General features: G+C 44.1%; 8 protein-coding genes across 9 annotated transcripts; 5 read left to right on the top strand and 3 right to left on the bottom strand.

Moving 5' to 3' along the window:
• Nucleotides 1-715: 715 nt before the first annotated feature.
• On the top strand, nucleotides 716-2,429 carry RB195_022416 (uncharacterized protein; the record flags this gene model as incomplete). The annotated part of the gene is made up of 5 exons (XM_064209531.1): nucleotides 716-817; nucleotides 903-1,058; nucleotides 1,114-1,194; nucleotides 1,263-1,377; nucleotides 1,936-2,429. 5 exons carry the CDS (start codon nucleotides 716-718, stop codon nucleotides 2,427-2,429), a joined length of 948 nt encoding a protein of 315 aa, XP_064065412.1.
• A 138-nt stretch (nucleotides 2,430-2,567) lies between these two features.
• On the top strand, nucleotides 2,568-3,113 carry RB195_022415 (uncharacterized protein; the record flags this gene model as incomplete). The annotated part of the gene is made up of 1 exon (XM_064209530.1): nucleotides 2,568-3,113. The coding sequence occupies one exon, from the start codon at nucleotides 2,568-2,570 to the stop codon at nucleotides 3,111-3,113; it is 546 nt and encodes a 181-aa protein (XP_064065411.1).
• A 348-nt stretch (nucleotides 3,114-3,461) lies between these two features.
• On the top strand, nucleotides 3,462-3,911 carry RB195_022414 (uncharacterized protein; the record flags this gene model as incomplete). Its single annotated transcript, XM_064209529.1, has 1 exon — nucleotides 3,462-3,911. The coding sequence occupies one exon, from the start codon at nucleotides 3,462-3,464 to the stop codon at nucleotides 3,909-3,911; it is 450 nt and encodes a 149-aa protein (XP_064065410.1).
• Nucleotides 3,912-3,996: 85 nt separating this feature from the next.
• On the top strand, nucleotides 3,997-4,398 carry RB195_022413 (uncharacterized protein; the record flags this gene model as incomplete). Its single annotated transcript, XM_064209528.1, has 1 exon — nucleotides 3,997-4,398. The coding sequence occupies one exon, from the start codon at nucleotides 3,997-3,999 to the stop codon at nucleotides 4,396-4,398; it is 402 nt and encodes a 133-aa protein (XP_064065409.1).
• A 1,491-nt stretch (nucleotides 4,399-5,889) lies between these two features.
• RB195_022412 (uncharacterized protein) lies at nucleotides 5,890-6,273 on the top strand (the record flags this gene model as incomplete). The annotated part of the gene is made up of 1 exon (XM_064209527.1): nucleotides 5,890-6,273. The coding sequence occupies one exon, from the start codon at nucleotides 5,890-5,892 to the stop codon at nucleotides 6,271-6,273; it is 384 nt and encodes a 127-aa protein (XP_064065408.1).
• Nucleotides 6,274-11,852: 5,579 nt separating this feature from the next.
• RB195_022411 (uncharacterized protein) lies at nucleotides 11,853-12,089 on the bottom strand (the record flags this gene model as incomplete). The annotated part of the gene is made up of 1 exon (XM_064209526.1): nucleotides 11,853-12,089. The coding sequence occupies one exon, from the start codon at nucleotides 12,087-12,089 to the stop codon at nucleotides 11,853-11,855; it is 237 nt and encodes a 78-aa protein (XP_064065407.1).
• An 814-nt stretch (nucleotides 12,090-12,903) lies between these two features.
• RB195_022410 (uncharacterized protein) lies at nucleotides 12,904-13,401 on the bottom strand (the record flags this gene model as incomplete). Of its 2 annotated transcripts, none has more annotated exons than XM_064209524.1 (1): nucleotides 12,904-13,401. In XM_064209524.1, the coding sequence occupies one exon, from the start codon at nucleotides 13,399-13,401 to the stop codon at nucleotides 12,904-12,906; it is 498 nt and encodes a 165-aa protein (XP_064065405.1). The 2 variants fall into 2 exon arrangements, with proteins under 2 accessions (XP_064065405.1, XP_064065406.1); XM_064209525.1 differs by having other exon boundaries at nucleotides 12,904-13,350.
• On the bottom strand, nucleotides 13,359-13,718 carry RB195_022409 (uncharacterized protein; the record flags this gene model as incomplete). The annotated part of the gene is made up of 1 exon (XM_064209523.1): nucleotides 13,359-13,718. The coding sequence occupies one exon, from the start codon at nucleotides 13,716-13,718 to the stop codon at nucleotides 13,359-13,361; it is 360 nt and encodes a 119-aa protein (XP_064065404.1).
• Between the last annotated feature and the right edge of the window lie 595 nt (nucleotides 13,719-14,313).

Here is a 14,313-nt window from a genome sequence, read left to right as displayed (position 1 = left end):
AGTGAAGAATCATACCTTCTCCATATAAACAAAGAAGCAATAAACATGAATAAGGAGCAACAGCATATCGCAAGTGAAGGCTGACAGATGAGAAGAACCTACATACATGGGGCGGCGTATACAAGTGTGGTTATTACCAGCACCGTCGCCCTGCATTCATTTAAAGGCATCACCACACGAATATGAGGTGGTACGGATTTCAGGTGGAGTATTCGTATACGGGATAATAGATTATGGAGAGGGGTGTGATTTTCTTCCTAATTCCCGTAAAAAACGGCCCAGAAGATGCGGCGCGCGCACAAAGCTGGCGCGCTCCAATCGAACTCATTGTGGGGAATAATGCGCCAGAACGCTCGAAGCCGTATCTTCCGGCCGTTTTCTTCGGCGATTAGGAAGAAATGAACGGAATCACCTTTCTCTCAATAATCTACGATCCTGTAAACTAATACTCCACAAGAAATCCGTTCCACCCCAGATTCGTAGAGTGATGCCTTTAAAGAAACGACAGAAATAGAAGAAGAACATAACCTTGCAGAGTTTGACGATAGTGAATTGCAAGCAGTAGAGGCCTGCACCGAGGCTGCTGTGCTCTAATCTGGCATGCCGCGACGCGGCCGCCGAAACGAAGTATGTACACCCTCTATGTTTTAGTGACTTGTGGACTTTGGAGGGGAGTGACCATTGTCATTCTCGCAAATTGTTAGTGTCGGAGGGAATGAGCTGTCCAGTTTTTCTGATTTTTCACGACTTGCCCAACTGCTTCGCATATGCCAAAAGTTGTTCGTATTACTGCGAGGATGTTACACCTTCTATAACTGTGAGTCTCTTTGGTATGTGTAACCCCCACAAATAAGACTTTTTTGATTGGTTACTTTTTTGTTTATCTGAATGAACATTCATAGGGTGTATTGAACACGTTTCTTGGTTATTTTCGTATTCGTTCATGCGAAACCCCACATCGTGAACTCTACGTGCAGGTTTTCGGAATTTTTCCGACTTCTCATATACTCGTTAACAGAACCTTCGCAGCACTTGCGGGATTTCGCTCAAATGAAGAAGTGAGTTACGAAATCTATGGAGACACCCTTACATCCTTATTTATCTTATCTCCAGGTTGTTATTGAAACAGTAGCTACTCTTGCCTCATCCTGTGTTTACATTGTCCCTACATCCCAAAATGACTACGAAATTTGTGTGAGTGACGTCCGTTTCTTAACTTACGTACAAGTTCTGACAAGTCATATGATGTTGTGGTTTTAAAGGTAAGATCAAGTGCGCATGTGGAGTATATTTTCCTCCAGCAGATACGCATAGTCTTCCCAGGGCTTCTGTTCCCGCTCTGGATTTCGCCAAACGTTTACGCATCATTTCGCGTCGGTATGTCTACTATTCATCTAACTTGCTTCTGTCGAGTTTGCTTTCTATGACGATAAAGCAGATGAAATTCGTTATCGCCAAATAGGAACGACGAAAACCACAATATTGTTCGAGATTGTTGAACCATATCTCCAAACAGTCTCATGAGTACAACTAATGACATGTAATCGTCTACTTGTGTTAATATGATATCGCTATCGTCCTTACAAGCCACTGAAGCAGTGGGACACAGATTTTGTTTTGGCGGGCCACATTAGAGCAGAGCAGCTTCTATTGCTTACGATTCAATATTGTGAAGCCCTGCGAAGTTATTTTCTTGCTTGATACTCTGCCTTCTCTTCAGAGTCGTTCTTTACTATCTTTTTCTTTTTAGCTTTACTTTCGATACATATATAGATATAAAGTTACTCGTCTTCGGCTGCAACGACATCCACAAAAACTGGCGATCAGCAGACTACAACGCGGACAGCTGAGAAGGACGATTTTTGCTCAAGAACTCCAGCTCCGGCTCCAAGCCCGGTCGAATTCCTGGTGAAGTTGATTTCTGGTGCACTCTAGGTAAGGACTTTAGGTCGCCTCCAAGCTCGGTCGAACCGAGGGTCAAATTCCAAAACAGCCCCGCCATTTTTGGCCTGGCCGAACTGCTGAGTAGACACTCACTCGGGCCAGGCAGTGAGCCCGGTCTATCGGCTGTTACTGCGGTCCTTCCTAAAAGAGCATGCGATGTTCCCTTAATGGACACCGTGGCTGATCTAAAGGAATTGTTTGGACATAACACGTCAGTATTGGGGAGACGCTACGCTTACCTCAAAACACAGCGAAATGAGGAAAGTCTCCGCGAATACCCTGGATTGGTCAATCAGCGCCTTGCCGTGACTGCGTTCAACGACGTCACACCCGAGCATATGAAATGGCCCCTATGGATATGTGCACTTGTCGCTTCGCAGGATGGCGATGTTCGTGCTCGTGCCGTTCGCAAGATGGAGGACTCAAACCACGCTAAAGGAGCTTGCTGCCGAAGTTCAGCACTTTCTCGATATTCGTCAGGATAACGCACTCCTCGAACGATCAAGTCTACCGCACGTCAACGTCGTGGAATCGCGAAGGAGTCGAAACCGTGAGCCGTCGTCACTTTGTTTTCGGTGCGGAGCCAATCACTGTTCTAGAGACTGCATATTCGTGAAGAAAGGATGCCACGACCGCAGACGCTCTGGACACAAGCGAGGATTCTGCAAAAATTTCCCGGAGAAAAGAAGCGGAAATCTGCCAACAGCGTCATCATCGCTTCGACTCATGCTGGTGTCGTTGTAACCCACATCTACCATAGAGTACAGATTGATGGGAAGACAGTACGCTTGCGTCTTGATACTGGAGCAGACGTAACATTGCTTAGCACTGCAGACTGGACCGCCATAGGTCGAACAAAGCTGCAATCACCCCGTCTAACACTGAAGTCTGCCAACAACGAACCGATCAACGTTCGGCGATGCTGCGAATGCAACTTCATCATTGATGGTCATCGAGGATATGGTACTTGCCATGTAGCTGACATGCCATCGCTTAAGGGCTTAGACTGGATCGCCCAAAACGAGCCACTATTTCGTAACCTGACGGAAGGCTCCATCTGCAACATCTCTTCAAGGACGCTCAGCATCTTGAATTCTTCTCTCGCAGCGCACCTGAGGAAGAAGTTTCCAGCAGTCTTCGCTCCTACACTAGGATGTTGTACCAAGTGAAAAGCTAAACTCGCTCTGAAGCCTGACTCCAAGCCTGTCTTTCTGAACAATCGCTCGGTGCCCTATGCTGCTATGCCAAGGATTTCAACCGAAATCGATCGACTTGTGTATGTACACGTGCTAGAGCCCGTTGATCACTCAGAATGGGCAGCATTGTCGTCGTTCAGAGCAAAAATGGATCGATCCGCTTCAAAGTCCAGATGACACCTTCACGAAACTCAATGGAGGACGCTACTTTTCACACCTCGGCTTTGCCGAAGCGTGTCTCCAATTGTAAGTGGACGACGTCTACTAAAGCAGCTACTCACTATCAACACGCATTATGGACTGTATCGACTACCATTTGAAATGAAACCAGCTCCTGGTATATTCCAACAATGTATGGATGCTGTGATCGCTGGAATAGATGGAACTGCCGCCTATCTCGACGACATGTTGGTTACTGGTAGAATCATCGGCGAACACAGTGCCCGACTAGAAGCCGTATTCAAGCGGATTCAAGACTACGGATTCCGCGTTCGAATCGACAATTGTGCTTTCCTGCAGACGGAGATCACCTACCTTAAGTTCGTCATCAACGCACAAGGACGACACCCCGATCCAGAAAAGATCAAAGCTATCCAGAAGATGCCCGCTCCGAAGGACGTCAGTCAACTTCGCTCTTTTCTGGGACTCATCAATTTCTACGAAAACTTCGTCAAGGATCTTCACAATCTACGCCCTTCTTTGGACACTTACGAAAAAGGATGTTGTCTACACACGGACACCGGAGTGCCAGTCTTCTTTCGACAAGATTAAGGCAATCCCAAGCTTGGGTCTCCTGTTGACCCACTTTGAACCAAGTCTCCCGATCATCGTTGCCGCTGATGCTTCAAATTACGGAATGGAAGTAACCCTCCCACATCGCTTCGCAAATGAATGCGAGAAGGTCATTTATCCCGCAAGCTGTTGCCTGATACGACCAAAGAAGAACTCTAGCCAGACTAAAAAGGAAGCACTCGCTCTCATTTTCGCCGTGCAGAAGTTCCATCGTTTCATCCATGGACGACATTTCACGCTGAGGACTGACCACAAACCACTTTTGGCAATCCTCGGAAGCAAAAAAAGGAGTTCCGGTCTACAGTGCCAACCGTCTTCAGCGATGGGCCACGATACTGCTCAGCTACAGTTTCACTATCGAGTATATCAACACAAAGAATTTCGGCCAAGTGGACGTTCTTTCACGCCTCGTCTCGTCACAATAATCGACACCGGAGGACAGCGTGATCGCCTCAATAGATGCTGATGTCAATTCTGAGTTCTCAGAGAGTTGTCGTCATCTTCCAGGGGTGCGTGTAAAGAGGGTCCCGGCGGAATTTCGAGCATGCCCCGGTCATGTCTCGTCAAAGCAATTAGCGACGGTGCGTGTCCTAAAAAGATTCACTTTCGTTGGCACCTAAATAGCTGACTCTGCTTACCTACCGCTAATCATACGCTGCATCACCGGCTAGGATATAATTCACTATCCACTAAATTGTTTTGGACAATCAGACTTATTCACTGCAATTTTGTGACATGAGGTGATCTCAATTTTGTAATCGTATCAGAAGCAAGAGAAATCCTCACGTGAAATATGAGATAAGGATGTATCTAATAACTTCAAATTACATGCATTAAAATTTTCATTAAAACGGAACTCTCCAGCTTTCGAAAGTAACGGTAATGAGAATTATCGTTATCCTGTAACTCCCAAGCTTTTTTGCAGCCTAATTTATTTCCGGACAGAGAGATCTTCTGTATCTCTGACTTCTTGGAACTAACAAGAAAAAAAAGAGTTCAAATTTTGTAAGATTTTTAAGCTCCCTTTCTTTATTAGAACACCATACAAAATCCCATGTACTTCTATCTAACACTATTATTTTTTGACATATTCGGTATTTTCGACGAGGTATGCCCGCGTATCCGCCGGCATATCCACTGGGCACGTTATGTCTGGGAGGCATTCGCGGAGAATCCGCCGGGACCCTCTTTACCGTTCCCCATCTTCCAGTACCCACTGAATCCATTCGGACTACTACGCTAGCCGATCGTCTTATTCAGCTTGTGATCGACTATATGAAGTCCGGAAACTGGTCCAAAGTCAACCGCCATTCTCCTCTGTGTCATTACTAGAGCCGCAGAAATACCATGACGGCAGTCGAAGGATGTCTGCTAAGTGTATCCCGCATAGTGATTCCAAAATCACTTCGGCGTTGTATTCTTTCAGCACTGCACAAAGCTCATCCAAGCCAAACAAGGATGAAAATGCTTGCAAGAAGCATTGTCTATTGGCCTGCAATGTATTCTGACAACGAAAAACTTGTCAGGACCCGGCCAATTGTGGATCCGATGAAAGCCGAATTACAGTGAAGGACGAAACCACACTCGCCGTGGACTCGAGTTCATGCTGATTTCGCTGGACCGATGGAAGGACGATACTACGATCTAGTTGTCGTGGACGCCTACTCCAAGTGACCACATGCCATCGATCTCCTCAACGGCTACTATCCAAACGATTGAAGTGCACCTTTGTCAACTTCGGAAATCCAGAGACGCTCGTCACGGACAACGGAACGCTGTTCACGTCGTTTCAGTTCACTTCATTCTGCCGTTCCCGGAGGAATCTTGCACATTCGCTCGCCGCCGTTCCATCCACAAACCAATGGACAAGCAGGACGTTTTGTGGACACCTTCAAAAGAGCACTTGCCAAACTGAAGGGGGAAGGAACCAACAGTGGACGCACTACAGACGTTTCTGATGGCATATCGTTCCACTTCTTGCCCGTCTACACCGGATCAGCGTTCTCCTGCCGAAGCCTTCCTGGGACGCCGACTACGAACGGAACTCGATCTAATGTTACCTTTTAGAGATCTCACAAACAGTACACGAAATGTCAAAATGGAATCTCAGTTCAGTCGTCCAAATGGAGCACGATGCCGCGGCTTTGAGATCAACGACGCGATTTTTGCCAAGGAATGTCGAGGACAGAAACCTACTTGGACTCCCGGTTTCATCGCATGCCGTGTTGGAAACACAACTTACACTGTTCGCTATGGACACGAAGTATGGACTCGGCTCGTAAACCAGTTGCGATTCGCGGCACAACACCGTCTAACACTTTCTCGGATGTGTTCGACCTAGCACTACTCGACTGCGCGAGCAAGAACGATGGTGCGGCACCAACTGCCGACTCGTCTCTACGACCGCAGCGTCTTTGAAGACTCCGCCACCGACAACTGTTCAAAAGTGAAGGAAGGGACTTCCTTAAGTTTCGAACGGTTGTCGAAATTACACCGCTTCACTTTTGGTTCGGTTGGCGAAAGGACCCCTTCACTTGAGCTGCACCCCGTGAGCTAAACCCTCTTCACCAGAGGAGGGTCTGGCTTCTCCCTTTCGCACCTATGAACTTGCTACGATATAACATGATACGAGAGGTTTTGTAGGATGGGATTTTCACCGTGTTATTCGCGTAGAGTAAACTCGCATTAGATACGTTGCATTCTTGTATGACCACCCTGTTGTTTTTATGTATGTGTTTGCTTCTTCGTGTTCGACTTCAGTAAAGCTACTCGTCTTCGGCTGTAACGACATTCACGACGCCTATATTTAAAGGTATTTCTCTTCTATAAACTTCCATTCTTTTCTTTTCAAACTTTACATTTCTATCTTGGGTCTTCTCTAGATAAGGTGATGTTAAGAACGACTGTGAAGAAACGAGAGAAGATAGAAACTTAAAGCATTGAAAAGAAAACAGCAGAAGTTTATAGAAGAAGTACACCTGTTAAATATGAGCAGCGTGGCAACAAACTTTAGTTAAGAGCAGTGATGTATCGAAAGTAAAGTTACGTTTACGTAAAGAACGACTCTGAAGAGACGACAGAAGGTGAAATGCAGAAATGAGGAGAAAATAATTGGAGTTTGTAGAAGGAATACATCTCTTTAATATAAGCAACGTAGAAGCAAATTTGAAAAGGAGCAATAATGTATGAAAGGTGAAGCCAGACTGATGAGAAGAACGACATTGAAGAAACGACAGAAAATGAATTGGACGGCCTTACAACAGTTAATTTTAAGCGGTACAAACCTGCGGCGATGCTGGTCTGCTCTAATGTGGCCTGCCGCAACGTGGCCGCCAGAACAAAATCTGTGCCCCCACTGTGTATTAGTGGTTTGTTATCGCCCTTATGTGTTTGTTGCGTTACACATCGCAGCATTACGAAGGCTACGATTTATCTGTTCTCAGGGTCAAGCGTGCGCTGAGAATTTTTCAATAGGGAGTCGTAAGAGGGGTGCCGGAGAAGAAGAGGGGTTGTACGGCTTGTGTGCAGAGGAGAAAAAAAAGAAGAGAGCAAGTAGAAAAAGACGAGAAGATTGTCGATTTCAAACAAACTCATATTAAGGGATGCAAAATGTTAGAAAAATAGATGGCGTGAAGTAATTTTTTTTTAAGATTTTGCTCGTATAGTTTCACCTTTTTTGGTTCGGGACTAGCTGGGGAAAATAATGAAGAAATGCAGGACATCCAGATCAGGATAAATGTGAGGGATCATGAGATGACGATAAAGGATCATGCTATGTAATAACGCTCTTAGTCCGCGCGCGCGGACTAAGCGCGTTGTTACATATATATATATGTGTGTGTGTGTGTGTGTGTGTGTGCGCGCGTGTGCGTGTGTGTGCGTGTGTGTGTGTTTTTTTTTCACTTCTTTTCACTTTCTTTTCACTATATGTTAGCTTTGATAAGGCAAGTTAGTTTCTCTCGTATGTTAGTGAGTAAACTTAGTAAATAAACTTTTATGTTAATGTATACTTCCAGATTTGCAAACTATCATGCTATATAATAATGGGCTTATTCTGTCACGTGCGTACGTCTGTGTATGTGTGTCTCAGTCAAGGAATCCTAAAAAGAGAGGGAGACGGATACCATGGCGTCGGTTTGGTAAGGTGGAGCCCTAACGCGGTAAAATTGGATGAGACGGGTCCTACAGCGTCGAATATGTGCCCCGAAGCCAGATAGCTGTAAAATGGGGTGCGATGGGTCTCATGGAGTTGGGATGGTGTGCTGGTCCAGAAAGCTACAGAGGGTTGGAAGAGGCGGTTTCCACTGCGTCGGATTGGTGCGCGACAGCCCCAACGCAGTAGAATGGGTTTCTATGGTTCTTTCACATATCTAATTCCTAGCATGTCTCCCTAATGTTGCTAGCATCCCTTTTTCAAAAGGAGGAAACACACGTGCGAACGGCTGCATAAATACAGTACATAATAACCAACAGTTTAAACGATCTGACGTAGAACGTTATTTTTACCACCACGATAGTGATATTTACGTCATTTAATGCTAGCACATCATTCTTTGCTATTAGTTGGAAACGGAGGAGACTCATACTTTGAATAATGCTTTCAAATTACTGAGATTTGAGAGAAACATAGATGTAAAATCATGTTTGATTGTTCTTCAAATGTAGAACTGATGTGCTTAGAGAAAAACCATAAAATCTTTCATCTATGCTTAAGTTTTCAGGTAAAAAAATTGAAGAAAGCGTTGATAGAAAAAGGCAATTATAATTTGTGAAGGCGAGCGAAGCGAACAACAAAAAAAGCATGATGTCCGGTATTAGCCGGACGTTCAGGCTGGTAAAGGGTAAAGACACCGGCGTGTCAATCCACTTGCGCCAACGCGTTTTACTTCAATTCGTAATCGTTGAGGTTTTGGAACGCGCGTTTGCCTATACAATGACTTGCGAGGGCCAGCCGATGATTAAGTCAGTGTTTTTATCCTCCCAGAGAAGTCTGGCACCGATCTATCCAATCGAAGATGGAAGTCTTGGTTTGCCCTAGTACGAAGAGGCGGGTGTAGTGCAGTGGTTAGAGGTTCCGCTTCCTGCACGATCGATCGGAGGTTCGAATCCGCCCTAGTGCAAACGAAGCCTTTGATCCCTCCGGGGTCGACAAATTGGCACCAGACTTGTCTGGGAGGATAAAAACACTGACTTGACACATCGGCTAGCTACCACAAGTCGTTGTATAGGCCAGTTACACCTTTGTAAATCTTAAAGGATTTTGAATTGAAGTGAACTGGGGACGCACCCTAAGCGGATTGATTAACGCCAGACACTTCCTTTATCCATGAGTATGAAGTAGTCCATGTGACGAAGGCAAGAAAAAGAGTGTAAAACATACAATACGTTCTGAACGAAGCCTTGCGGCTTTGCTTTTAAGTGAGTTTTTTGAAAAAAAATCATCAAGAAAATGGAATATATTGAGTATGAGAGAAGAAATCAGAGTGACTATCCGGTGCGTTGCTGAAGCTGGTTGAGGCTTTGGTCTTATATTCCTGATGGCTCAACGTGATGTGTCGCCGTTATTATTGCGACTGTCAGGGATCCTTGACAAAAGTAGGATTTTCGCATCTACTGTACTAGAGATTGCAACTTGTCGATAGAACAATTTAAGCAACTGCCAAGATTGTTAACTACTTTATTACGGCAAACGTTTCGACGTCGCCGCATTCGTCAGAGCCTGGAAAGTCAGATCATTTGTGATATATCCTCTCAAATGCCTCATCCGAAACAATTCATCATTCCCTAAGATGCTACATCCAAAATCGAAACCAAAAGAGTCCAAATCGTTGTGCTTACCTAGGTAGCCGCGTAGGCGTGATATTAGTGGATCTCCGCGTGATAAAATCGCTCCGCTAATACTAGTGGATGCGACCCGCATATGATCCCGTAGATCAAAACCCGAAAAGGTCTTGATACAGAGCCAGCTCGTTGGTCACGGCTTTGCATTCTTCCTTTCTATTCATTTTTGAACTTTTAGCGTCTATCCAAAATGCCTCCAAAGTTCTGCGAGTTTTTTTTTTGTCTTGGAGATAAAAGAGAACTTCTCTCATCCGACAGTGACGAATTTATTATTATCACTCGAAAAGGCAATTTCTATGCTGTTAGCGAAAAAATACATTTACTGGTGCAATTAGGGGTAAAATTAATACAAAGTAGGCTCCACCAGTTTCTGAACATCGAAGCTCAAAGTGAATTTCATGCAATAAAGCTGGCTGCGACTTGTACAGAGGGATTTCTCTTATATTTCTAAAACGTTTGGTGCTTCTACCTTTCCTAGTCTTTTTGGAACCTAGTTGAGAGAAATCCCAAATTTCGCCTCAAATTTTCGAGCTTTTCTCAACTAGCTTTTGAGAGAATCAGAACACCTATATAGACCAAAAATTGCAGGCAAGGGTTTTTCTTGATGCTCTATCAAAATAAATCATGGAACTTTTCAGCGGCGCTACCGTAATCTCGCAACGGGAAACGTCGGAAATCTCAGATTTTCGGCAACGCGTCAAAATCTGTATGACTTCAAACAAAGTCCAATAACTTAGCTCGTAGTTTATAGAGACAAACTCACTTTGAAGTATGTTGTAGAGAAAGATTTCTGCTATCGCAGTTCATTTTTACTTTTTTTTTTTCTAAAGATACTTTTAGTTCTTTCAAAATTTACTTGTTGGTTGAGTTGATTTAGTTGAGAAAAATGCCAAATTTCTCAACTTTTCTCAACTTCAAAAAACCAGAGGATCCTAAAAAAGATATTTTAACCTTTTTATACTTCATATCTTCCTTTACAGAAAGCAGCCACCTTTGTCTTCCTCCGTCTCTTCTGTAGTCCATTATTCATATTTATTTCAAACTACTAAAATCCGACCAGTCCAGCAGTAATTTCCAATCAGTGCCTGGTTCTGATTGCTAAAATGACCTCTAAATAACATCTATATGCGAAGAACAGTGCTCTAAATACAATTTCAGAAAAACTCCCGGTGAAATATTCGTCTCAGTAATTTTTTTTTGGTTTTGCAAAAATCAAGAATTTGGCGGAGGATCGAACTATTCATCGTTTATAATCACTGTCAATGTGTGAAATTGTATGTAGAAAGTAGAAAATGGTGAGAAAATGCTTTTAGAACGTGATCTTGTTGGTATTAGTTAATTTTTCCCTTTCAAAAAAAAAAATGGAAAAATTCTAGTGGCGATCGAATTCTCATTCATTCGTTTCCATTTTTGATGAGTAAAATTGTTTGCAAATAGTAGGAAATAGTGTGAAAATGGTTTTAAAACGGGTTTTTACTATCGTTTCCAGGTGTTCTTTCCTTCGTTTCGATTTTGCAGAAATAATGGTTCCTGCGGGGATCGAACTTCCGATCCGTTAGTAATTGTTGTCAAAAAAAGAATTGTGTCGTCGAATACACGTTGAGAGCTTCCTCATCTTTTTAATTTATATGTGCACATATATACTGAGTTCTAATCCTTACAGTGAGCTATCAGTGGCGTCTATGTTATATTATATATGTTTGTTTTATTTGCGGCACTTTATATTAATATCCATTATAGCACTTTTCATTAATATTTGCTATATTATATTATTTGATTTATTCATTAAACGTCCATTTTGTTTGTTTTTAATTTCTGTTCATTATAATTAATTTTTCATTGCTATGTGAGCGGCTATACTAGAAACAATGAGGAAGAAGGAGTCGTTATCAGGAGGGTCTTTTCTCAACAACACGCTTGACCCTGCCTGTTGTGGGTACCATAGTCAACCAACTGTGAGGATATACTTACTTAGGTACTAACTTAGATGACCCATCTTCACTGCACGTGCGGGTCCCAGCATCTCTTCCACTTGTTTCGTTCCCTCGCCATTGTCATTCAAAATGTATTCAGTTTTCGCTATTGACCTTGACGAGATCCTTGAGCCGTATCCAGCTGGGCTCTCAACTGGTCCATCTGTGTAACGAACACGTCACCCCATCTCTTTGGCGGTCTCCCTCGAGGGCGTTTAGCATCTCTTGGGATCCACTCTAGCGTTCTTTTAGTCCATCTATCGTCGATTCTTCTCATGATGTGACCGGCCCATCTATGCTTTGCTTTCGATACATAGTCCGCTGGGTCGCGAAGACGGGACATTCCTCTTAAGTTGGAGCTGCGAATGCACCGGTTAAACTTCAGAAGACATCTCTCAAGGGCTGCGTGTGTAGTGAGTAGCTTTCTGGACGTGGAAGCGGTGTCTACCCACGTCTGTGCTGCGTAATAGAGCACAGGAAGAACTGTCGATTCAAACAAATGGGCACTGAGATCTTGGTCCGTCAGTGGGTGCGTAGCTTCTCTGACAGGTACGAATGCTGTCCATGCTGCTTATATGCTCTCCCATCCTGTTCAGTTCTTCCTTCAAGTCGTTTTCCATATTTATAGAACATCCGAGGTATACGTACAACGAAGTTTCCACGAATGGGAGCCTTCAAGTTGTACTCCTCCGCCCTTGCAGTAGGCATTCTTCATAAACTGTCTTCTTTATGTTAATTCGAAGTCCTATTCTCTCTGACAGTATTGCTTTCGTTTCTACGCTGTCGAATGCTTTTTCATAGTCGATGCAGATTAGGGTCAGGCGGTTTTCCTGGCAAACCTCTATGGCCCTCGACACGGTCTGGATGTGGTCCAGGCAGCTGAACCCTTGACGTAATCTAACTTGTTCTTGAGGCTGGGCTTCATCCAGCGTCCTAGATATGCGCGTGAGGATGATCATAGTGAGTACCTTGTATAACACGCTCAGCAAGCATATCGAAAGATAGTTCCGAAGGTCCTCTCGGTCACTTTTCTTACGGATGAGAATGGTTTGCGAGATCTTACACCGTTCTGGGATCCTTTCTGGAGATAGGACTCATGTGCGCTGCTAAGATTACATGAAGTGGATGTCTAATAGCCCGAAGAAAGTCTGCTGATATTAAATCAGGGAAAGGAGAATACGTGGTGGTGCTTCACCAGTAGGGATGATCGGACTTGACAAATGAGTTGATGAACGGAAAAGGTTCGAGTGGAACCTCTCCGTAATGATTTCCATCTCACGACGAGAAGACGTGCGAGTCCCGTCTTCGCTCAACAAAGCTGCTAGCGGAATATTATATTCGCGGAGATCCCTACGGCACTTCTTTAGACTCGTTCTTCTTTGTGCTGCTTCTAGAATCTTCTGCCTGTATTTCGAAAGATCCTCCTGCGATGCTCTTCTACAGCTAGTGTTTGCTACTAACCGCTCAGTGTGCGATGCGTTCGGATCAAGCCGCAAGGTCCTTCTTCTCACCAATTCCTTGGTGGTCTTCGAAATTCGATCCAAGTTTGTCGTGCGCGGCTTCGAGGCACGTTCAGCACAAGCTCGTAATCCTCTGAACGGCATGTCATAGTTCACGTTTGCGTCCTTTTCGATGTGCCAGTCACCTTGGGACATGGAGTCCTCGAGTACGTAACAATCGTCTTAGGCGACTTGTTTTCTTCTTCGTTGCCGATAGCAGATCTTCTTTTCCATCGTGTGGCTAAGTCGTCTTTTCGTGCGAAGGAGACGGTGATCAGAACCACTACAAAAGTATGGTACAACCGAGACGTCAAGTAGAAACCACCTCCGGTTGGTGAGTGGTCGATATACGCACGAGTCGCACCATTGGGTGATTCCCACGTCCACCGACGATGATTTTTCTTCATGAAAAGAGAACTCCCAGTACAGAGGCGAGCGGCAGACAGCAGCACCGAGGCGATTGCCGTTTTCATTCCGGTCCCTTAGTCCAAATCTTCCGATCCTGTACTCCTCTTCTGTAGCCTTTCCTAGATTTCCGTTGAAGTCTCCTACGACGAATTTGTGGAAGGTCTTTCCGTTGTGGATCACTTGCTGCAGCTCCTCGTAAAACACTTTCAGTTCTGTGAGGTTATACTTACAAAAAATCGGTATTTTCAACTGAAAATTGCGATACAAGAACCCCAGTGCAAGGACTCAGTATGAAAGGCACGCACAAGAAAAGAGTTACGCCACGTCATGCCAAAGCACTTCGTCCGGGCACTTACAAAAAGAAATTACAATAGAAAAATTTCTCACCAGCATTCAATTACAAAAGTGTATCGAAGACGAAGTTATCCCTTACCAGTCTGAACGTCTGGCTAAAGCCGGGCTTCATACTTTTTGTTGTGTTCGCTTAGCCCGCCTTCACTGATTAATAAGAAATAACAGTTGTGACTTTTTTTTTTGTAAAATTATAATTGCTTTTTCTTCCATTAACGCTCTTTTCAATTTTTTTTTTCCTCAGAAATCTAGACATATATGAGAGATTTCATGATTTTCTTCCCAAACGCATCAGTACTACATTTGGAG

Source organism: Necator americanus, chromosome X, assembly GCF_031761385.1.
Source record: "Necator americanus strain Aroian chromosome X, whole genome shotgun sequence".
Lineage (NCBI taxonomy): Eukaryota > Metazoa > Nematoda > Chromadorea > Rhabditida > Ancylostomatidae > Necator > Necator americanus.
This window is presented reverse-complemented; position numbering and strand designations above follow the sequence as displayed.